General features: G+C 38.2%; 1 protein-coding gene across 7 annotated transcripts in view; it reads right to left on the reverse strand.

The window, feature by feature from the left end:
• Positions 1-720: 720 nt before the first annotated feature.
• Positions 721-24,328, reverse strand: part of PTPRK (protein tyrosine phosphatase, receptor type K) — a 321,847-nt gene continuing 298,239 nt past the window's right edge. For 4 of the 7 annotated variants that reach the window (XM_026845149.1, XM_026845148.1, XM_026845150.1 and 1 more), the window contains 15 exons: positions 23,146-23,330; positions 21,306-21,393; positions 20,425-20,501; positions 17,955-17,991; positions 16,173-16,270; positions 15,336-15,452; positions 14,437-14,591; positions 13,211-13,346; positions 11,294-11,443; positions 10,548-10,721; positions 7,455-7,586; positions 7,098-7,223; positions 5,143-5,306; positions 3,731-3,866; positions 721-1,303 (listed from right to left, as the gene is read on the reverse strand). In XM_026845149.1, the coding sequence (XP_026700950.1) occupies positions 1,250-1,303; positions 3,731-3,866; positions 5,143-5,306; positions 7,098-7,223; positions 7,455-7,586; positions 10,548-10,721; positions 11,294-11,443; positions 13,211-13,346; positions 14,437-14,591; positions 15,336-15,452; positions 16,173-16,270; positions 17,955-17,991; positions 20,425-20,501; positions 21,306-21,393; positions 23,146-23,330 (1,829 nt within the window). In that variant the 3' untranslated portion in view covers positions 721-1,249. Of the gene's footprint in view, positions 1,304-3,730; positions 3,867-5,142; positions 5,307-7,097; positions 7,224-7,454; positions 7,587-10,547; positions 10,722-11,293; positions 11,444-13,210; positions 13,347-14,436; positions 14,592-15,335; positions 15,453-16,172; positions 16,271-17,954; positions 17,992-20,212; positions 20,231-20,424; positions 20,502-21,305; positions 21,394-23,145; positions 23,331-24,328 lie in introns of all 7 variants that reach the window. The other 3 variants (XM_026845144.1, XM_026845147.1, XM_026845146.1) reach the window with 1 other exon arrangement.

Below are 24,328 nucleotides of genomic sequence, written 5' to 3' on the forward strand. Positions count from 1 at the left end.
AGTAATATTTTGTACACCACAACTGTAATGAGAATCTGGCATTGGTTTATTCAAATTTTGCTTTCTTGGAAGCAAAGCTTACATGTTTGTAAACATCAAAATAAACATTGCTTAATTTTACAATTTGCTAAACAAATACTTTTTTACCCCAAAGGGCATATGCAGAGCTATCTATTTGTCTGGCAGTTCTCCTGTTGACCTGTGCTTCAATATTTTTTTAAACAATTGGTACCCTTACAATTTTAATGGTGCTTAAAAATTTCTTCCAATATTGTGCAAGTCATAGGCAAGACCATTTTGACGTCTGCCCTTCCTTACACAGTTTTTTGATCAGTACTTAACTAATGCAACTGTGAAAAACTATACATTTTTCAGGAAAATGTTTTGAATTTGGTCCTGTAGTTAAAGACCTTCTAAAACTGAGTTGTTTACATGGATTTGAATCACAAGCATGTACACAACAAAACCACTATACCAATGTTTCTTGGTCTATGCATAAAAAGTATGTCTTCTACTTACACTAAAACATACAAAAAATAAACTACAAAAATTGTTTACACTTGATTTCAGCAAAAAAAGCTTTCTTCAAGAAAAATGATTCTTCTTTTTTTCAGCCATCAAAAAAGGAATGCAAGTAAACAATAAATACATGTGCTTTCTCCATATAGACATATTTACACTTGAGTCTTTGGCTTATGTTTAAGTTTCTTTATAAAGATCTTTATGTGATCCAGCCATCATTGCACATTAAAACAAAATAAGCCAGTTTTTTTTTTTTTTACTATATATAATATATATATGCAACACTTGAAACGTATAAAGAATGAACCTTACTATCAATTTCCACTTGTTATTGTACTTTAACAATGTATCAAAAGAAAAAAAAAAAGAAAAATTAATACCATATAGGAAATATTGATACATGCAACAGATGGTCGCTCTACTGTAATTGAGAGACAGCTGCATATACAAACACTGAAAAATCCTAATTTGCGCAAATCTGTTCTGACTCTGGTTTTCATTATAGTATTTATGTGGCACTAAATGTTGATACTGTATACAAGCATAGAAACAGATTGAGTTCTTTTATTAAGATACACAACTTCATAAGAAAAATACTTTGCATTTAAAATTTAAAATCCCTCCCACCCCCCTCTTCCCCTAAAATCTTTCTTCACAGGATCAAGAACTGTTGTCAAAACAGCTTATTGAGATTCACGTATTTGGTGGACTGTCACATCCATTCTGACTAAGAGGATTCCAAGTACTCCAGTGCAACATCATAGCAGAAGCGATATTGCTCCTTTAAGGGGAAAGAGGAAAAAAAAAAAAAGTTGTTAAATTAAAAGTCTAAAGTATTAGCAGCAGTATCTACAAACAAGAAGTCTTTGCTAACCACTGTGCAATTTTAACTTCAAGCCTGGCGTGCTTCGTTTTTCTTTTTTTTTTTTTTCCTTCCTACTAAACAATTATATTGCCAGCTCTGATTTAAAAACTCCCCTAACCAACAAACTGGAAAAAAACCCTGACTATGAAATGCAATAATTTTCTTTGATTTTATCAGCTTCTAAACTGGTTTATCAAACATGAAAAGTTCTATCAGTCAGTATTCTTGCAGTGTAAGCACCTCAACTCCGATACACCATTTATATTTAAGTTAGCTGATAGTGAGCAGTTAACCAGTGCCTGCTGCTTGGACAGCCAGGGAATAGCTAGGGAATACAGAGCTGTGACACAAAGCTGCTCTGGGCCCACAGCCCATTCGTATAGTTGTCTCGATGTAATATCCAAGAGATCAGATGCACATTTAAATGAGAAGTTAAAGCTCAAAACTTCATCATATTTCTCCTTAACAAGGCTGCTGGTCAAAGCTGATACTGGGGGAGAGGGAAGGAGGAAGGAGAGAGAAGAGGACAAGGAGGAGAAGAAAAAACAAGGAAATTAATTCAATCTCTATTGTCCTTGCGACCTAACAAAACAAATCTGCTTTTTGTGATTTATTTTAGTTTGCAAAGGAAGCCAGCGTGATCCATTAGCAGGAAGTGGTGGGGATATCTTAAAGGCTTTATTGCGCTGCTCATTTTTGTTATCAGATCATGTTGCTGAATGTAGGGCACATGACAGTGTTATACATTGGTTTTCCTGGTTTGTTTTCTAACTAACGACTCAACAGCTGCTGCTGTTCAAGAGTTCTGAATAAAAACCCACACAACAGAAACACGTAACTACGGAAATTCAGTAACTGCAGATTAAAGCTACAATGGAATTCAGGACTATTTTGAAACGAAATGTAAGTTTACAGACCATTTATCAGAAACACACACAATCTACCTTGGCCTCCCTTTACAGTGACACAAGTAATTTTCTATGTGATCTGACCTGTTTTCTTCACAGCAGTGAACCAAAATCCCAGCAGCAATTCAATATGTTGTGTCTCAGACATCTATGGCACAGCAGACTGCAAAGGATTTGCCGCAAAACCAGCAACACCTAGACCAATGTCACGGCTGCTACAGGACGCTCTATCTGTTAACTTTTTAACCGTCTTCTTAATTTATGTGATGGCATGGGATGGAAGTGATGCATAATAATTTAGCAAATCATGCCACAGAAGCTGCTTGATACTAAGCAAACACTGACACCTGGATAAAAGGGCAATATGGGAAGAAGCAGCTACAGCCATTTTGCTCAGTATGCAAGTTCACAAGGTCAGAAGCAATTTTCACTATGCATAAACTGCAAAACATTTTTAATTTCAATTGGCATCCCTGATTTTTATGCTGTAGGCAGCCATCTGGCTGAAAAGTGACACTGGCTGCTGGCAGTGTGAGAGTCAAATGGCAGAAACTCCCATACGCTGTCTAACCTGCTTTCACATTACATTCACCTATAGGAAGGAAAAAATATCCACTCAGGAGAATTTTTTTAAGGACTTTCCACAGTGTTAGGTTTTCACGACTGAAGTGATCACATGGATGGATATGCAATCATACTGTACCCATAAAGATGGACCAGACGAGTGAAGGTTATTTTGAGTTCCAGCAATGTACATACAAATGTTTAGTCTTGTGGTTTTGCTAATTCAAGTTCATATTGTTTATATTAGCTTATTGTTTATTATTTAGGTTAACTGTTGGGCACAACAGTCTTAAGGGTCTTTTCCAACCTCAATGATTCTATGATTCTATATATTACATTGCAACATACTAGATCCAAGTCTTTGATTTTGAAGTTCTGAGGTATCATTTTGACTACTACAAATCTGTGTAACAAACATTACCATTACTCAAATGCAGCTTCCAAAGCAGCAGTTGTTATAAGAAACAAAATATGCACATCACCAGCTACTTATCTGGACATTACAGCTTATTCCTTACCAAGAAGAAATGCCTTGCTCTGTAAAATTTCAAGACAGTTTGTGTGAGCACAACCCCCTGCAACTTCTCTTCAGATAAAGCAGGTTATTTTGGGAGATTAAAGTGCATTCTGTTAACTCAGAATGTTTACTGTGAAAAGCATGGTGCCACTACAAGAAAAGTAGTGTAAAATGCTTAGCCTGGCCTCTCATGATGCTGACTTGTGTGTACACTCAGTAAATGTCCCTTTTTTCTTGTGGCCCAACATAGGTTTGCTCTGTTTTGTGGTCACAGGAGTGAAAATGCAGCTTACACAAGAAGAGAACCTCTGGCTCCCTGGCTGTTTGCAGTAACCCTGATGGACTGGTGCTTACCGGAGTTTCTACCATGTTGGGCTTACTGTTCCTCAGAGTCTTCACGGCATGGAAAACGTCCACCACGTTCTGCCTTTTTACCATCTCAACCACAATGCCAATGGCACAGAACATCCCACTCCGGCCACCGCCATTTCTGTACACAAGGAAAAAGAGCTGGTTAAATGTCATTATGGCATAAGAGCAATCAAAACGCGTTTCTGTTCTTTCACTCTGTAAATGATTCGTGAGTCCCACAGGGAGACCAACTTCAGCAATCTCCTTGCAGCTTCAGCGGGTTTGGTCTGAGACATTTACTGTTTCTGAACTTCCTCTCAATTACTTCTTTTGAATTCTGCCCTTACATCCCACCACGCTGCCCAGCTAAGCTGTAGCCTAATTTACATAGGCATTAGAAATAAAAAATTAAGTTCAATGGCAAGTGCAACATTAAAAATAAAAAATCAAGATCAATGGCAAGTACATTTTCCACTTAGTTCTGGAAAAAGATTCAGTTAAATTAGCCTATAGTATGAGGATTATCTAGCCAGAGTAATGCCAAGACATCACTGATTCAATATCTTGTTGGCCTTTGTGGGCACTTCTGATCTATTTTAATCTTCATTTCAAAGAAATTAAGGTAGGTATTTCTTCTTAAATTTAAATTAGCCAGAAGGTTCCACAGATAATGAGGAGGGGTGGGCAGAAAGAGGCCACAAGTTAATTTTGAACATTTAAACAGAAGCTTTTTTTTTTTTTTTTAAAGTAAGGAGGAATGCATAATTCAATTTCTAAGTTTTAAACTTCATATATAAACAATGTAGGAGAGAGATTGGTCATTCTCTGCCTAGGGAGAAAAAGATGCTGCCTTTTCAAATCTTCCAAACCAGCTTCCATTTAAATACCAGGCTCAGATAAGTGGCCAGCAGTCATTTACCAACAGTAGTTTTAGAATCACGCAGTATTATAGAACTTTTCTTTGATTTCATATATCCATAGTTTTCAGTCTAGAACCTTCAAAATATAGTAGACCTCCTGGAAAAAAATGCAACACACGATATGTAAGAGATAAAAAAAATCCCTATAAAAGTTAGAAGACTTTCTTACTGAAACCATACAGAAGAAATGTACATTTTGTACCTGAAAAATATGCTATTATGTTCAGAAGGAGACAATACACAGTATCACCATAGTATCATGTCCAAAATATTAATTCCTATGGTACTTTGACCTGATACAGACAAATCTGAAAGCTGACCTCAAGCCAACCTACAGTAGCAGTGGCACTTTTTTTTTTTTTTTTTTTAAATAAAAGAAACAAGGACATGTGCAAAAGAATGTAGCCATAAGAATACTGCTTGAACTTAAACTAAGGATAAATTTAGAAGCATTTATTTCAAGAGCAGCAATTTGACTTTCTCCCAACTACTCACAGGCAATGGATAATGGTCCGGCCCTCCCCTTCTTCACATTCCTCTTGCCATTTTTCAACCTGGAGAATTAACTTCAAGAAGGATCTCTTGGAAGCTGGTACATCTCTGTGAGAAGCCCATCCCAAATACTGGAATTGCTGCACCATCAGATAGCCCTCTTGCGGCTGAGGGAAACCAAAGAACTTTAGGTCAATATGGCACTGTTACATCTTGGCTTAGAAAACCAAAATATAAAATTAACATGAAACGTAAGTGTTTATATTATGCAGAGATTCCAACATGTATATACATTGCATGGTAGGAGTCTCTATTAATTTGTATCACCTGAGCTCAAACATCACTATTAAGTTCTTAAGATCTACAGAAATGAAGAGATATACCTTTGGCTCCCATGCATGAACTGACCTCATTATAAATAAACAAGTAATATTGTGCACAAATATGGCTATTTTCCTTGATGTCTTCCCTTTTTGCCAGACTATAATAATCATGAGAGCCTTGCTGCCAGTGTCTGAGCCTTCCACGTACTAGATGCTACACAGGGAGAGCTTTAGAATTAGACTGTCAAAAGAAAGGCCTCAATAATTGGAAGAATAAATAGTCTATTCAGTTTCTTGGAGCTGAAGAAGATGAAAAGGAGTAGGAACGTAAATCTTAAAAAAAGGGAAGAACAGAGCAGAGAGATATTTAGCAGCAAGATGTAAAGGCAAAAAGGCACGGGAGGCAAACAGAAGTAGAGTAGAAAATCAAAACATTGTAAAAAAGAAGAAATGGAAAAAGTGAAAATAAGAAATGAACCCAAAAAAAAGCGGAAGTCTCAAAATACAACAAAAAAAGCACTATGGTGTAATATTTGCCAGTGTGCCTACACCTTAGCTTCCTGTAGTATCCAAACAAGGTATGAAGAGCTGAAAATGTTTTTCTTAGCTCTGAATATAAGCAAAATAAAAGTTTGGAGAAAATACTGGCTGCATGAAAACTGATCCCTGCACTTTGAAAAATGAAAATGTGACTAAAATAAAAGAAAAAAAAAATCTTTGTGTACACAGTAATGAGTTTTCCCCACAGCTGTTCTTCAACATTAATAAAGTTAAACATATACTCCAAGTAGCAATTGCTGGAGTGTAAATTCAGTATTGGATGAAAGATACGAAATAGTAATGGTAAGTAAAATAGGGATTGCTGGTTAACTGTACATGTAACGGTGGCACAAGCATCTGTAATTCTTTATGTGTAGGCAACATAAATAAGTGATTTATAGAGGTGAGCTGAAAGAGGAGACACTGCATGGCAAACAGTTTGAGAAGATGCTGCGATAGTGCAACCACTATGGGACAGCAAAAAGACAAGATGCTGCAAGGTGTGAAAGAGTCAACAAGAATTCAAGACTGGCACTGCTACTGAAGTTGAGAAAAAGATGATAAATGTAGGTCAAGGCACAGCGGTGTAGAAGCCTTCAGAGGCAGAGGAGCTTTTACAGTTTTTTCACACCCCGCTTTGCAGGGTGCAACAATCCTCCTTTTATGTTGTGGTTTTCGCATCTTAGGCTGAGAAGGTGCTGGTTGCATAACCAGCCTCAGCACTCCTGTTCCTGATTCACCACGGAAAACGTCTTACGGAACTATGAATTAAATACCTGTCACTACATGTTCATCACAGGGATATTTCTTTCACTGTACATTGAACAAACAGAATACTTCTCATACATCTTCTATTCATCAGGGAGAATGCCACAGGACAACAGTCATTCACCTTACTGCTCGCTCTGCTTACTGTGTAGCTATAGAAAAGTACTAGAAATTAGTATTAGATATTGATGCTTGACTGACTCTTTTCTGGGTAATGTCTTAAGAATATTAGTATTTTACTATTATTCAAAATTAAAAACCACAAGAGCCTAGAAAGCATTAAAAATGATGTATTTTTCCATTACATATTGTAACGATAATGCTTACTCTCGTTAGATTGCATATCCTGAAAATTCGGTTTATGACGTCGCAGTCCATTGAACACGACATGCATTCCACTTGGATGGGACCGTACCGCAGTATCCCTTCCTCGGGCCAGTATTGCGGGCAGCCCTGCACCAGAGCAAAACAGGCATAATCAGATGTCAAGTTACAACTTGAGAGTTGCCTCATTCCACTGCGGACATCGCACCTAACCTTTACTGAGCAACTAGTGTTAACCAGTTGCTGTAAAGCAGAGAATAACTGTAAAGTCACTGCACTGCTCTACATTTCGATCATGTAGTGGATCCAGAGTGATTAAAGCATGTGACCGTACATGGAAAACCCGAGCCCCAAACTAACCTGTGCTAAGTCGACTTCATTTAACATCACAAGAGAAGTACAGCCGTAGTCATACACTAATCTCCAGAAATCTTTCACAGTGTTTGGTAAAGGATGTTGTGTGACAATAAAAGCTGCTGGCTGCCTGTAGCTCTGTAAAGGCAAATGATTTTATTAGCACTGGTACAGGAAATACTTAATAACTTCCACTCAAACACCGCAACAGGAAAAACATAAATAGAACAAAGCTGCGACATCAATTATACCAGATTTCACCAAAGCTGGTTTTAAAAATAATTATTGTCTCCAGTAAGAACAAAGAGGTTACTCTGCTCAGGTCTGCCTTCTGCTTTGTTACAGGACAAGTCCTGTTTCAGTTCAGATATGCACAGGGCACTGAAGATACTCTTCAGGGCTCTGCTGAGCTGAGGCTTGGGTGACTCTACTCCAGGCACTGTGTCCAGGAGACCTGGCAGAAAACCTCCCTGTGTTGCAGAGAGGGCTGCAGATATCTCAGAAGGTCACCCCATCCACAGCAGGTTACACGTGATCTCTGTGACTGAGCTGGGGACAATCCCAAATTCCGTTTCAGTGCCACAGGGCCACCCATGGAACTGACCTTCAGGACTACTGGGGCCCATTTCCAGCAGAAAGCAGAAGTTACAGCAGACTCCATTTTCTGTATGCCTGTGTCATACAGAACTGCAAATAGGATTTCCAGCCTTGCATAGGTTAGCTGAGATGCAACTAATAGCAGAGGGGCTAATTCCCTTTAGCACACATATTATGAACAGTGAGCAGAAGAGGAGAGATCAGGAGTTTTTGGCAGGCAATTTGCAACTATTCATGGAAGAGTTCTGAAGTGAAGGAGTACACATATGAACTGGCAAGGAAGCACTGACAGGTTAATCTGAGAAACAGAGTAAGATGGTGAATATTCTTGTAGGTGGATGGGATTGTGAGTCACCACTTTGAAGATGAAGTGCTGGGACTGCTGTATGCAACACATGGATCCCCATGTTTAACACCCATGCTGGTACCAAAAGCAGTTTGGCTGTTGTCTTACTGAATTAAGGCAGAGCAAATTAATCTAGGAGAAAGACCTGGTAGGGTAGCTAAATGACCTCTGGTATGAAAGTTCGCTTGTTTGAAGATTGGTATGAGGGATCTTCATGTGCGTATATTGACATACCCTCAAAGAGCATAGTGTGAGTCCCAGAAGCAAAAAATACCATTCTTTTCACCCTTCTACTTGCTATAGATTGTGAAGATAACAAATGAATGTCTTTAGCATCAGTAGTTGTTTGACAACAGAATCAGGAAGCTGATTTTTAAAAAATCTGTTTGCTATCCTTTTCTAATGTAGGAGGCATATTGGGGTAGTAGTGGCTTCTGTCCTGCTTCCTAGATCTGCCCAGGGAGCAAAGAGGAACAGCTGATATCAATTCTTCCCTTGTATTTTTAAGAAATAAAACATGTACTAGCTGATGTTTTCCTAGTTCTCTTCCCCATAATTTCTGGTCTTTCCCGAGATGACAGCGTGTACTGAGTCTGAGATGATCAGGTTTTCCAAAAGAACAGGCAGGTGTCTGCTGTCACATTGGGAAGCAGACACCTTCTTGGGGAAACACAGGGACAAGTACATTGTGGAAAGGGGAAAGTTTCCATTTCTGTTTTGCTCTTGAAAGTCCCATTCCTTGCCCAGTAGTGGGGCCCCTCTCTGCATAAATCAATCTTAAAAAAAAAAAAAACAAAAACAGAAGAGAAAGGTCAAGACAAAGCTTTCACTGCCCAAGGTTTTAACCCTGTACTCACAGCTTTGTTATATGCCTTCATTGTAATATATTACTTTTTTTCTCCTGGCTTTTTCCTTTTATTACTACCATTCCTGTCTTTCCTTACTTGCCTCTGATTGCTCATCTATTAATACATTGCTTGTCCCTGCCTGTCACACCGTTACAAACTCAGAGTCCTCCTGCCATCCAGCCGTTCAGCCTGCATTCTCCTCTCTCCCCAAACCACACCTCTCTGTGCAGCTGTGTTGGTTAGTCCATAGCACATCAATTTTATCCAGGTGCTTAATGTAGTTTTAACTGCAATTCTAAACAATTTTGGTTGCTACCAAAATTCTGCTCACTGCTCTAATTCATCCATTCAGCCCCAGTGACTCCCTAATAGATTGGTCTCACATATGCTACTCCTCTATTTTTCTGGCACAATAGCTAATTGTGAGATTAGGGACTGCATTTTGCTAGCAGTTCAAATGTTTCCTGCACTAGCTCAGGCAGAACCTTGGGATGAATATACCCTTCAGTTCTGATGATTTCTGCTGCTATTTGCCATTTTATTCCAGCACCTCTTCTTGACACTGCAGTTTCTGACAGCACTTCATTTTTGCAGAAGGGGAGATGCTCCTGGAAATCGGACCACTTATTTAACTATTTACTGCTAAGGTGGCTTTAGGGGCCTGACATTGGAAATGCTAATGGCAGGCACAGGCAGGTATCTGACAGTGCATGTGATGAACTGCTCTATCAATCAGACTGCTATAAGCAGGTTCACCTCCATTTTCCCCATTAATTCACTTTTCCCCCTGACAATACTTCTGTCACTCAAACTTCAACTTTATAAAGAGCTGAAACTCAAAATATGAACAAAACCCCCAACACTATACCCAAACATACTAAAGAAACTATTTTTTTTTCCTCTTCCCCTGTCTCTCCTGCCTCAGTATACATAGCCTTTTTCATAAAATGGTGATAGTAACCTCATGCTCAGGCAGGCAATATTTACTTCCCAACAAACAGCAGATTTTTGAGATCTTGCTGAGATTTGGAGGGATGGATACTAGAACTCTACATAAATGCTGTCAAAAAGGGGAGATTTCCAGTGGGTCCCACAAGGATGCACAAGACTAAAGATAACAAACCTTCTGAACAAGCAACACAAGCTGGTGGGGTTTCTTACCCATTCTCCCTACTCTTCTTCGTTAGAACTGTTTTACTGGGCACTACAGTAAGAAAGAATTACCCTTTCTTAAATCAGCAAGTGCTGTCTCTCATATTACACAGCTTTTCATGGCACACTACGCAGACAAAGAAGATAGTCTCTTACATCCATAAGAGCAGCATTGATGTAGTTGCTGCTCTCCCCGTCAATAGTAATTAAGAAGGGCAGACATCTGTCAGGTGGCAGCGTATCCATGAAGCGGTTCTTGTCGTGGTTCCTTGGCAAGCAGGCTATGCTGCAGTCCTCCGCTTGCAGGCGAGGGGTCACAGAATTCAGGGTCTAAGAGAGACAGGACGTTTGTTTTAGCATGCTGAACTAACAGACAATGAACCCGAGATTCCCCAAGTTTTAATTTAAAATATTGCAGTATGGGAAAATGTGAGCCATTAGCAAAAAAGACGTTAGCAAATAAGAGTTCCTATCTGTCTGACAGACGTGCTGGGGCTTTTCAAGAGGGGTTAGGCTGCAGGTATAAAAGGTGCCCTGTGTGCCACTGAACAGATTCTGCATGACACCATCCTCTCTGAAAGGAATAAAACAAAGAGGATCCTCCGGAGCTCTAAAGAGCTATGCCTTAGCTGTGCAAATGCAAGCCAAAACTCTCTGTGGTTCCCAGTCAGTGCTCTTTATTCCTGACAGATATTTACTGCAGTTTTATTCAAAGGAGGATATTCCATATTTAAAACAACTTTGCAAAGCACATAAACACAGGTGCTTTATTTTGTGGACTAGAATTAAGGGACCAAATGCTATAAACACAATTTGAAAAACCCTTCCCTCAAAATAAGTTAAAGGTATCTAGAGGCAAAAAAATTGTTGTCACATGAAGAGTTAGAAGGAACCGTGAATACCTGAAACTCATCTTTGAGATGTGAAGAGTTTGTCTGAGAGTCTATTCTAATCATATCAAAATAAGCAGCTTTGAATTCGCAGACAGGAATGGCAGTTTCTCCACACAGGCAAGCTTCTAGAATGGCATCATGAATAAAGATGTACTGCTCCTACCAAATTAGGCAAAGAAACAAAAATTATAGCCATTTAAAACCAACAGATCTTTCCTTCTTTTAGGATCAACAGATCTCGTGCACACTGTAAAAACTCATTCAAGGTAGTGTCCATCAATCCATTAAATAACACTTTCATACAAACATAGTCTTGTCCTAATTGGGATGTTCTTAACAAGGATATCTTTTTCAGAACCAATTTAAATTCAGTAAAACTTAACAGAACAGGCATAGCAAATTATAGAATGGGAGGTTTTTCAGTTTTCTTGTGGTGTTTGTTTCTACATACATGCCAGTGACTTGTTGGCTTTAGTAATTTTGTTTTTTTAAAACCAGCTTTCAGTCTTATAATACTAGCAGAAAGTGCAAATTACTTCAAGCACTACTAGTGTGATTAGCAGTTATTTGGCATGCTGCATTGTCCTTATGTGTGTGCAAGCTAGTACACCAATTGTCTGATAGCTGCCTCCAGGTCAGTAATAAATTCAATTGTGTCCCAACAGAAACAGCATTTCTTTCTGCTTTTCCTTCTGACTTGCTGTGAGATATCCTGAGTCCTAGACAACTGTGATACTATTTCAATCAGGTCTCTTGTCAATTTTTACACAACACCTAGTATATTTACTCATCCCAAGAGTAACAGATGTAAATCATGTCTATACAGCAAAGTGTGAGAACTGTGCCAGCCTCATCTAGCTACTGTGGATACCAATCAGGTTATTAACAGCACAAACTTTACCATGTGCCTGTAACAAGAGCACACGTCCAGGGACCGTGGTCTCTGCCTCTACAGCCTGTGCTGCTTTACCCACATAGTTATGGAGCTACTGTCATCACTGTTGTCCAGATGATCATCATGAGAACTTGCTGCAATTACAGCTTTATTTTTCTGTGTATGTATGAACCTCTGTGAGAAGATGAGAGGTAAGAGGCAAAAGGGAGAGCAAGAGAGAAAGAAAGAGCAGTAGGAGTGCTAATTTACATGCAAGAGTAGATTAAACTGGGATGGTTGAAGCAGTCACACTGACACACTCCACCCCATGCAATTCCAAAAGGTTTTTGGAAAAGGTAGCAGGCGTACTTGATTGGGAACATTCATTTGTTCAACTGCCACAGGTTGCAGCATAGAATAAAGACTGCACCAAATTACGTTGATATACCTGGCTGCCAACTACAGAGATTTACATCTGGTCACAAGTGAAATAACTTCTCAGGTAGATGTCCACATGGAGGACAGGAGAGAGAAGTGGCAAACCATTTCAGGTAACCCGTCTTAATATAAATCAGTAACCTATGTTTCTGTAGAAGCTCAATGATACTTAGGCAGCAGAATGTGATCTGTTATAGCTTCATCATGAAGGCAATGGTTTTAGTGTGAACTTGGAAATGAGGTTAATAAAGTGAAAATGGAGAGTGAAGTGGAAATTAAGTTCCACAGGTAAGTCAAATTACGGATAAAGTGACTGGAGATAGTCTGAAACCAGTGTCACCCTGTTGAACTTCCAACTTTGGGCTCCTGGAATTGCTGATACCAGAGCTGGGGGAGATATGCCAGACAGGTGGGCACTTATTTGTGTGAAGGCTGACAGAGCTGCCAGGTTTGTTGCACCAGCTTTGTTCTGGGTGCTGTTTGCATTGGGCAATGCTCTCCAATTCAGAAAACCCATCAAGAGGGCCACTGCCCGCTCTTTTCAGAGTAACAGTGAAATTCGGATCTAGTATATTTCAGAAGGCATCAGGTGCTTTGAAGGCAAACTGCCGTACCTCTGTCTGTACCATGTTGATGCGACGGGACCGTAAGGCTTTGACACAGTTGTAGATATCCACAACACCTTCTCTTTCTGCCATATCTAACATGATATCAATCACAATGTAACAACCTGTCCGTCCAGCACCAGCACTAAAAAGAATCAGTAAATACTGTTAGGAATAGCCCCACGAAAACACTTACAAACTGTAAACCCATTACTGAGAGCATTTTTATAAAGTCATTAAGTTCTTTCATCACAACCACTATCTAAAGTTTATCTTCTCTCCTTCCCTTTATAACATTCTTTAAATCTTTTGATGTACCCAAAACAGCCCTTTTCATCAGATTTGATCACACACAACAGCAAAAAAAACCCCTTGATTCCTCCTTTTATCACCCAGATCAATACTTAAAGTAAAAAAGAAAAGTTAAAATAAAATCTGGAGGATAATTAAGTTAATGCACTTCAAAATATGATAGATCTTGGTTTTATTTAGTAAGACTAGGGATGATTTTTAAGTGATATATTACAATAAGAAACTCAAGTGTATGTTTTACCAGTCAAGCTCTAAGCTGATTTAAGCAGCACACATTTAACAGTATCCAGAAGAATCTCCCTTGATTTATTTTGGTTTCATATAAAGCTATGGACACTTTTTGCACAGGGAATTCTTAAAATCTGTAAAGGCTGAGTAATTTTATCTACAGAATGCAATTAAACATTTGATGGTGCTGAAAGAAAATTCTATTTGTCAAAGGACTCTGTTCCAAAACCAGAAACCTTGCAAAACTTGCACAAGAAAACCAACATTCTGTATTTGTTGCCATTAATTTCATTCCATCTTCCTTCTTCTACTTGTTTACTTCGATTTAAATTAATAACCTGTTCAGACATTATATGCAACACCAAGCTATCAACGCAGCTGTATCTACACTTGTTCTTGAATGCTGCCCCAAAATTGTTGTAGGCTACCTAAATTGATAGCCTCAAGTATCATACCATTTAGCTGGTGCAGCTAAATCTCTGGCTATTCTATTTAGGAAAAGTGTACTAGAATCCAGTTATTTCCAAACATCGCTGTAGACAGCCAAATCCTACCACAGTGTGAATTAGGCAATTCAAAAAGGGAACAACAAAAACAAAACACTTCAATACGATGGATGCTTCACAAGAGACTGCTGTAAATAATCACATTTCCACAGTTGTGGAAAAAAATTAATCTACCTCTTCTGTACACACCTGCAATGGACAACAATAGGCCCTGCACTAGGTGGGTTAGATAATTTGACTCTTCTTATAAAGGAAAGCAGGCCTGTGGCATTGTAAGGAACTCCATGATCTGGCCAGCCAGTGAAATGAAACTGTTTAACCTCTCGGATTTCATTGTAGCCCCTCTGTAAAGGAAAAAAAAAAAAAAAAAAAAAAAAAAAAGAATAGATGGATATTCTCTAACTCAAATAATGATAACACAGACTGATAGAATCTACATGCTGTTTTCACTGTTTCGCCAATTATTTATAGCAAAGACCATACAAAGCTTGACAATGTCATTGGTGTGGTTTGTTTTTTTTTTTTTTCTTTTCAAAGTATGTCATTTTTACTTTTGCCATTAAGTATGTTAGTTATGCCTCATTAGTTTTTTTTTTTTATAGACTTGTATGCAATTTGCATCGATTTTCAAAAGTTTTGCTAATTAAGACAATAGCCTGCTACATACATAGGCAAGTGTAATGATTTATCAGAAGACCACAACTGTATCACACATATTGCATTCACAGAGTTTGTTCTTTGATTAACTGAGATTGACTCAGTGGCATTCAGGGCAGAGTGAATGGAGATGAATGATAGGCATGACTCATAACTGGTACTTGAGCTCAGCTCAGAAGTGTGGCTACAGAGAAGAGGTGACTGTCACAGCAGGAAGGGTAGCAGTCAACATTTCTGGGGAAATTTGAAATCCCACAATGAGATGCATACTTGGACAGTGCTGATGCAATGCATTACTCCTATGGTGAGGTAAGGCTGCCTACACTGTGGACCTGCTAACCAGACAGAGGAAAAGGCACAAGCACAGCCTCCTCCACACTCCTTGCTGCCAGGGAACAGCATTCTGCTGAGACCTTTCAAAATGTGCTCACCCTTCCCAGAGTGAAGGTCCTGACGACGTACTCCGCAAGGGGCTCCATCTCTACACAAGTCACTTTGAAGTCCCCATAAACTTCGGTGTCATCCGGCCAGTACTTGTAACACTTGACCTAAGTACAAAATGGGAATGCATTTTACACCAAAGGAAAATAAAAGCTTGAGGATATGTTACTGAATGTACTGCATTACACCGCATTTATTTCCAAAATGACCATGCACTCTTGTGGCTTGTCATGGCTAATGGCTGTTCTGTCAAGTTAAGCACCAGCTATGAGGAGTTTCCACTGCTTTACACAGCTGTACTTAGATGGCAAATTCATTTCTAAATGAGCACTTATATCTTTTTTAGTGCTGAGCTATGGAATACATTTCCACTTATGTTAAACTGGGATGCATTTCATATCAGTAATCAAACTGTTGCAAGTAATCCCAGATACTTTACATCACTCCCTGAAGGATGTGTTACTGCTAAACTGTAAATAATTTGCTGATTTCTAGCCACTGATATAGAAGAACATTTGCTCACTAGTCCACTTTCTCTGCTCATTTGAGTGACAACATACAAATCTATTTTTCTGAAATATGAATTTGGGATTCAGACAATTTTTCACTACTCATGAAAGCAACACAGCTTCAGTCTTCTTCAGAAATTAGCTTTGGTTTTACACAATACCATAACTGCAACAATGTCTGGACTCTTCCCCCTTCCCCTCCTCTCAGGATGCAGGGTTGTCCTTCACAACTCTTATACATCCTGCTGATAGTGTATCTTTTCAGCAGGTTTTTCTTTAGGCCTGTAGCATTAAAAGAAAAACAAACCAAAAACGTACTCTCCCAACTTCCACTAAATTTGTGACCATCACAACGCAAGCTGATTGCTCCTGCCATATCATTCTCCAAAAGTCATACACAGTCTCATGAACTGGACCTGTAAGAAAAAACTCCGGGTAATACTCTGGAAAAAAATAAGTCAAAGCGAATGCTAAAAATAAAATCCTGTGCTTTTCAGAGCTGATAGACAGAGATGATCTTGCTCAAAGATGAAAGCTTCATGAAACCACATCATCATACCATCATGCCAGTTTCCAGATTATTGTTATTTCTAACCAACACCAAATCTTCTCAGTTTAACTGAATTACCACTTGAAAGAAATTAATAAGCAGGTGTTTCATGTAGCAAAATGTCAGAAGTTGCTTGAAAACTACAAGGACACAGCAATATGTGACTACATCTATAGTTACATTTCTAGTTTGCTTTACATTCGTTAAAAATAACGTATTAGTGTGAGTTTCTTCAGATGTTCAACTGAGAAGATGGCCACACTGGAGTGAAGTATTTTCCAGGAGGGCCAGTGGTACACAGCCTGTGCACTTAGCATCCAACTCCCAGCAAAGTACGCAAGAATAAGTAGGTGCTGAGCCATATACTTCCCACTGAAAGGTGTTTAAACTAACTTAACTGCTTTTCTGGAAAGCAAATGAGGAGCACTTGTTTAAGCTTTGTCTCCTGCTCTGCTGCAGAGACAAGATATGTCCAGTTGAGTGATAGAGGCTTTTACCCCGTTACAATCATCTCAGAAACAGCTCCTTGACTACAGTCCAGCAGTAGTATAAATATTACTGTATATAACACACTTCTGAAGATTCAACCATATTCCTTCATATACTAGATCGAAGGATGTAATAAATTTTTGTGTCCTTTACACACTATTAAATAAAACACAAATGTAGACTTAACTGTCATAGAGACACCTGTTTAGACAGCACTACAGCACTTACACAAAAATTTTAAAAATTTCAACAGAAATTTGAGCATCCTGCTTTAAAACGAGCCTTTGGTTTGTCTTTCCTGGATGCAGCCACAATCAACCAAGGGCACAAATAACAGGATATTTCCAGCCAGGTATCTGATTATATTCACAGATCAAATCATGACACATCTAAATCTAATTATTTTTACTTTAATTCATAGCTTCTGATATTTCAGTTCAATCTTAGACTAATCTATCTGGTTTTGCTCATTGTGAGGAGTTTTATCAGAAATACAAAATGAATAATTTCCACAGAAATTCTTTTTTTCCCTCTAACTCCCCATTTTATTAGCAGGTTGTTATATGATAAAGATTTCCCTCACTTCTTCCTGCAAAGAGGCTTTGTCCTTTTCTGGTCTTACTTCACCCAGATTTTCCAAGATAGCGTTTAATTTATCATTACTATCTTCATTGTCTGTATCCTGGACTAAATCCTAGACAGTAAAATAACACATGAGGAAAGAAAAATGCCTTAAGGCAGGTTGAAACTGCTCGCTTCTCTGTCCACATGCCTCTTCTCTCTATTCATCTTCATAATTGGAAATCATGGCAGTAGCTTCTGACTTTATCAGATGAATTTGTCACTGAAAGAGTTGCTCAATAGCTAATTAACATGATAAATTAGTGCGATTTTTGCATTTATTCACATTCCACCTGAACATGCTATGTTAATTTACCATAACACAAGACAACTCACAATATTGGATATGCTTTATTTTCACCTACTTCCATTTTACCAAAACACTGCTGGACACTACAGAGAATACCTGTTCATTTGATTTAATGCTGGTGGATTCTTACCTTGGGTTGCAATGTAGTGACTTGGTCTCTGATATCCCTAAAACAGTAATATAAGTTGGTCTGAGTACCATATTACTAACAGAGAGGGGAAAAATAAAAGCATAAAGGTACTACAGAATTCTTATCTCTAGACAACATTTTCAGAACAAACCAATATTTAAGAGGAAGCTCAAAACCTAAAAAAACGGTTAATACTGAAAAGGTTCCAACGACAACAGATAAAATGGAATAAAGAACATCTGACTTGAACAGACATTGTAGTGGACTGGGAAGGAGTATTCTAGCTGGGTCCCTTGGGCCTAAAAATTAGTCCTCTATTGACATTATCTCCCCAACCACACAAATTGAGGCATTTATTTAAAATTTAGTAAAAATTGTCTTTTCCACAAGATTATCTCAATGGTTGATCTGTGTTCACAACTTATCCAATATGAAAAAATACAGACCCTTTGTCTTCTAAATAGAGAATTATTGTAAGGCACAAATAGGTATGTACCTGAGCCATAACTAATGGGAACAGAGCTGGCCACTGTGGTGTGTGCACAGAATTAAGGTCCTACTGCAGTGGAATCTTCTGCAAAATATTTTGCATTACTGCACAAAAGTGTGCATCAATTATACTGGACATAATACACACAAGTATATACACATACATACATATATATATAGATAGATAGATAACCCTACACAACTAAGTCTTTCCAGTTAGCTGGGTCTATGCCAGTGCAATACAGCATTAATCATCTGCATACAAAACACAAAGAGCTACTGCTCTTGAGGAAATAATTCAGAACATATTTTGACCAGTGCCAGCAACATAAGGTACAAAGAGGAAGGAAACTTTAGTATTGCTGTTGAGAAGACAATACAGAGTTTCACAATGTGCAAATGTTAAAGAAGTAACTCCGCTTATTTTCTAGGTTACAGTTTTATTAGGCCACTTGCTTCAAGTATTGCATTACAGGGGAGCACGAGTCCTTGGATTCCTGGTATTCACAAGATGCTACTAAAGTGAAGGATACCAGTGTACCCAAGGACTTTATATCCTTTTCCATGGATTGCTTCATTATCCTGTTTAGAGTGAAAGCACCTTCCTCTGGGGCTTATGAGAAAACTTCTGAGTGTCTTACTCTTGGCTTTACAAGAGACCAAGATTGCATCAAATGACTAAAAAATTTCTCCCAGAGTCCTTAATATCAAGCCCAGATTGAAATTGTGAAAGTGGAACCTGTGCTGCACTGTTTTACACTCGGTAATGCTTTCCAGAAGAAGGTAAAAGTGTCACTTTAAAATTGCAAAGTGTCAGTTTTAAGTTGTAGCTTTCCTGCCTGGTTATAACAAGATTCAATTTTCTCCTACATAAGAGAAACAACATCCTTAAGGAACTGGAACCTGGAGCTAAATTTTTATATCCTAGAAAGTCGAGGGTCTTAAATAATTTATCAACTAATAGTGGACAGAAAAAATTAATAAGGTGCAATTGTAAAGAAAAATAACTAAAGACAAATATTTTAAAAACACTTGTACTAGCTATTCCAGTGTCTTTTGAATTTCTTTGGAAATACTTTGAATATAACTTGTTTATTCCTGAGGCATTAATTGGATAAAAGTTATATTTTGTTAAATCAAAACACCTGGCAGAATTTGTTCAAATTTCCTGTTTGTATGTGGGTTTTAAAATATGATAATTAAATTTGCATTTTAATCAAAGTGTGAAATTTGAAACTTTAGTGGTTTTCCACAGAAGTAAGGAAATTTCTATTACATGAAAATATTTTTATATAGATATATGTTTGTGTATATACTTTGTAATATCTAAATTACCCCCTTAGGACAAATGTCAGCTAAATATTGTTTGTCTAAATAGTTGTTCAAAATATTATGACTACTTCACAGGTACATTTTCAGACAACTGTCCAGCTTCTCACATATAAATGGGAAGGGGAAAAGAAACACTAGTGGCGAAAGCCATCAAAAAAAAAGTGAACAGCAAATTCTCTTTAACAGATAGGTTCACCTGAGTTATCTAACAATATTTAATAGTATTCAGAGCTACACTAAAAGGCTACATTATCTTTTCAAAACAGGTACAAAAAATATTAACACAAAGAAAATTTTTTAAATGAACAGATGAGATAAATTAGATGATGCATGCATAGTTATTGACTGATAAAAATAGAAGAGGAAAGTAATTAATAACAATATCTACATTAAATATTTACAATAGGATGCTGTTATTCACATATAGTGGTACTTACATCCCTGTACAGCCAAATCTACAGCCCAAACCAAAGTCAGATGTGAAAGAAAGCACAACAATGTCAGTGAGTACTAGGACGCAGAACAAGGAAAGTGTACATTTTGTTCTTAATAAAAGAAAGCTTTCAATAATTTTGGAGGCATAACATGCAATAGTTTCACATAGAGAAGCTGTCAAATTGAGAGGGAGAAAGCTGTGCAGTTCACTCACATCTATGTAGTTGGCATTAATGTAATCTGAAGATGGATCATCTTCAACAGGTTGCAAAATCACCCTGGAGTGGTCATCTGTAAAAACCAAGTGGTTATGGTGCCTTTCTGAAGTGTGATTTTTTTTAAGCAAGCTATTATGGTAAGTCATCTAGAAAAGCAAAATCAGCTGGCATACGTGCCTCACAATTTACAATCCTTGAATAGTAAGTGTTTACACAGAATTACACAGAACCATTTTGTACGAGGTCTCCAATTACTTCAAAAACATTCACTAAACTTCATTAAGTAGCTGAAAGTATCACCCTGCTACACACGGTTAAAAAGACCCAATGAAACCAGGTTACTTGCTCAAAGTTCCTTTCAATATCAGCTCCACTGATGGTTATCTAGAAAACCAAATCCTGATTACTGTTTCCTTAATTCCAAGCCCCACCTGATTCAGTTCATATGGAGACATTAAAAAAAATATGGAAGTCACAACATAGGAGTTAGCAATGCACTTGGGATGCGACGAAGAGGTAACTCTACCGTTCAGGGACTTCTCTGGTAGCTTCATTCCTGCGTGTTCAATTGCATTTGTAAAACAATAACAAATCGTGAATTAACAGAATTAATGTCCAAATGAGTGCTAGCTTGTCACTGTTATATGCTTACCACAGCTTGCACAACAGAGATGCAAATGTGAAATTCAGCCTGAGTTATAGAAGGAAGAAAGTTGAACTGTGAAGGACAAAAAAAATGCTGGAAAAGGCAATGTCCTCCTTCTCTGCTTGGGGTATTAAGCAGCTACACCACCGGAGACTTGTGAAGAAAGAGAGAACATGGCACGAGTAACACATGACTACAGCTATCGCTCAAACCAAGCACACCGATACTCACATGCTATAATGTTTCCATAGCGGTTCTTTGTTCTGTTTTGATCCTTCTTAGCGACATCCCAAGAAGCTGACTGCCCCTCAAAGAAACTCTATAAATAAAAATGTTCCGAAAGAAAACATTCTGACCATTAATTTATCTCCAAAAATAACAGTTTAAAAGAACTGCTCTACCATAAAGTAAGCTCAGCTTTGCTCGTCTGCTCTGGTCACCCAGGCGGTACCATGGTACAGAAATATATCTAGAGAAGAAGGGAGGCTCTCTCCCTCTGACTGCTACAGGTCAATGGGCAAGTCACTGAGGGACTCCAGAGGGATTTCAAATCCTGGAACTGCTGGAGGGCTAAACTTGTTCAGACATCCTTGCTACGGAGGAAAAACAATAAGCTGAGAAAGCACAGGGAGACCGATCACCCGTCTTACAAGTCACCATAATATATAGCCTGTTTGCTACAGCATTACATTATTTTCTTCATATTGCTTAGTAAAATGGCTTCTCTTCCTACAGAGCCACCAGGAAGCCTCCTCTGCCAATGTTCATTGTTCATGTTGTTTTTCCTCATATTCCTCCCTCTAGCCACTAGCAAAATTATTCTACATTTTGGAACTCTTCTTAAGAGTTTGATCTCTCAGTAGTGATAGAAGCAACTTTTACTCCTCCTCGGCTTTTTTCTTCATTGCCCGTAGATATTTTACAGCTGTTGCAGGTCTATGCTATTCTTTCCTTCCAGATGTTCTCTTATCCTGATCTGGGCAAGTTACTTCCAGAAAGTACACAGTAGCCATGGAAACAAAAATTTAATGCTCACTCAGACGCCCAAGCCAAGGCAAAGATGTCATGTATGGTAATAGAAGTAGTATCAAGTAGGAAAACACCTGATGTGGCATCAGGGACCACCCTCCCCCCCAGCAGTGGTTGACACTTGGGCTTAACCCTGAAGTTTGGCAGAGCATAGTGTATTTAAGTAAAAGAGAGGAAAAGAGAATAATATTCTTTTAAAAACCACACATTTATTTATTCCAGTTCTTAAGTTACAGTAGAGACAGCTGCAGAAAGGAGAAAAGGTTGAAAACTGAGTCAGAAGAGGTCATTTACTCAGAGAAAACTCATTTTAAACCCAGCTGTATTGCGACCAACCTTGGCAGTACCATTCCCATCTTTACTGTGTGTCCTGCCTGATACTCTAATCCCAAAGAATCACAACAGATTCAGAGATCAGAAGCAAAATGAATCTCTACTCATCTTCTAACTCCAGTGCTGGGAATTTTTTGCTTCCATTTTGACATTAAAGTTGCAAGTAGACATGCTCAGGCAGGTCTAATTAGAACTTCAACCCTCAGCACATCTCTACTGCTTCTCAGCTGGAGTTTAGTCCCAGTATTGCCCTACAGAGATGCTATAATAAATCATGTGAGTGCTTGCAAGAAGCAAAACCAGCCAGGTTAAAGCTTTACTTTAACCTAATCCAGGGGATCTGCACTGAGGATGGCTCAGAAAGCTCACATAACTGATTACAGCATTTCAACTAAAAAACAGCAGCGAAAGGGTGGCAACTTCTTACAATATCTTGAAAAGATTCGGTAGGGCATGGCTCCTTATTCCCTAAGGAACATACATCGTTTTTTTGCCAGGCACTTGTAAAGGCTCAGACCATTGGACTCCATTCACTATTTGACTTTTTTGTTACACATATAGGAATCTTTTGCCTGCTTATCTTTAGCTTAAAGATTTTTCACTTAAAACGTTGACATTTAGTTGCATCTTTTTGCATTTCAATGAAAACAAAAGGCTGCCCCTTTCAAAGGGATTTTTCCTAGCAAAAACCCACCACTGAAGATCTCACCTCATACTCCTCCTTAAATCCATAGCTGTCAGAGGTCTTCATTAGGTTAATATGCTGCAGGAGATCAGCCACCCTGATGGCAGGGTGCAGCTGCCCAGTCTGGTACGGGGATTCTGTGCCTTCGCAGAGGTAACGAGGAACATCCAGGAGCCGGCTGGACTCTGCTGTTGCGCTGTGGTTTTCATCTGTATTCACAAGAAACCAACGCATTAGGTGCCAGTGGGGCAACAGCACTTTGCTGCAATACATATCAACATCTATTTTCAACCTCTTCCTTCGAAAACATGTCTAATTTCTGAGAACGCAAAGTACTTACTCTTCAGCACATAAATACTGTGAAGTACATAAAGGAATTTAACTGCAAACACATACAAAAGTTTGCAATCCTTCATCCCGCAGTAAAGATGTCTCAAGGGCATTTTATTTGAAGCTACAAAACTTTATGACGTTAAATGTACTTGGGAACTCCAGCCTCCATCACCCAAAGTAACTTTTTTAATGGCTAATATGTATCAACAGCAATACTACACCTTAAACAATAAATTAGAATAACTCTGTAGTGGTATCAGCACACCATTTGTCTAAAGCCAACAAAGAGTAAATTGAGATCCCAGTAAAAAAGAAGAGAAGCAATTATGCTACTGCTTCAGAACACCACCTCCATTTGGTAAGACGAATCAGCACTTCAGAGTGGTCATTTTAACTCAGGTCTTTTAGTAGAGAAATGAAACTGTTGAGTGTGCTGTTTCAGCTGCAGTTTTTGCTCTGTATAAACAAAGAAGTCTTGTCTAATGCCCTATACTATACCAATCCTTTTATCAAAACAAAATGTCTAAGCTGCATGAAGCGTTCACATTTGTCAATCTCTTCTGTGAAATGGTTGTTTTTTTAACAATCAGCAGTTCAAATTAATTTAGAACAAAAGAAAAATTCTAATTAAAACCTTTTTGGAAATTAGCTACCAAAATCAGTTTGCTATTTTTTCCGTGCAAAGGGTCCAGATTAGGAAGCAAAATACTTTTTTTTTTTTTTTTTTTTAAAAAAAAAAGAGCACCCCAACGGTTGGATTTTATACAATTCTACCAAAATGCAAACCTTGTTAATACCTTCTGAATTGAGATCTCCTAGTAAGAAACCTGATTCTTTGAACTGTCACACAAGTTGCTAATTTCAGTACATTTAT

The sequence above is a fragment of the Athene cunicularia genome (assembly GCF_003259725.1).
Source record: "Athene cunicularia isolate RWA chromosome 3 unlocalized genomic scaffold, athCun1 chr3_part1, whole genome shotgun sequence".
Classification (NCBI taxonomy): domain Eukaryota; kingdom Metazoa; phylum Chordata; class Aves; order Strigiformes; family Strigidae; genus Athene; species Athene cunicularia.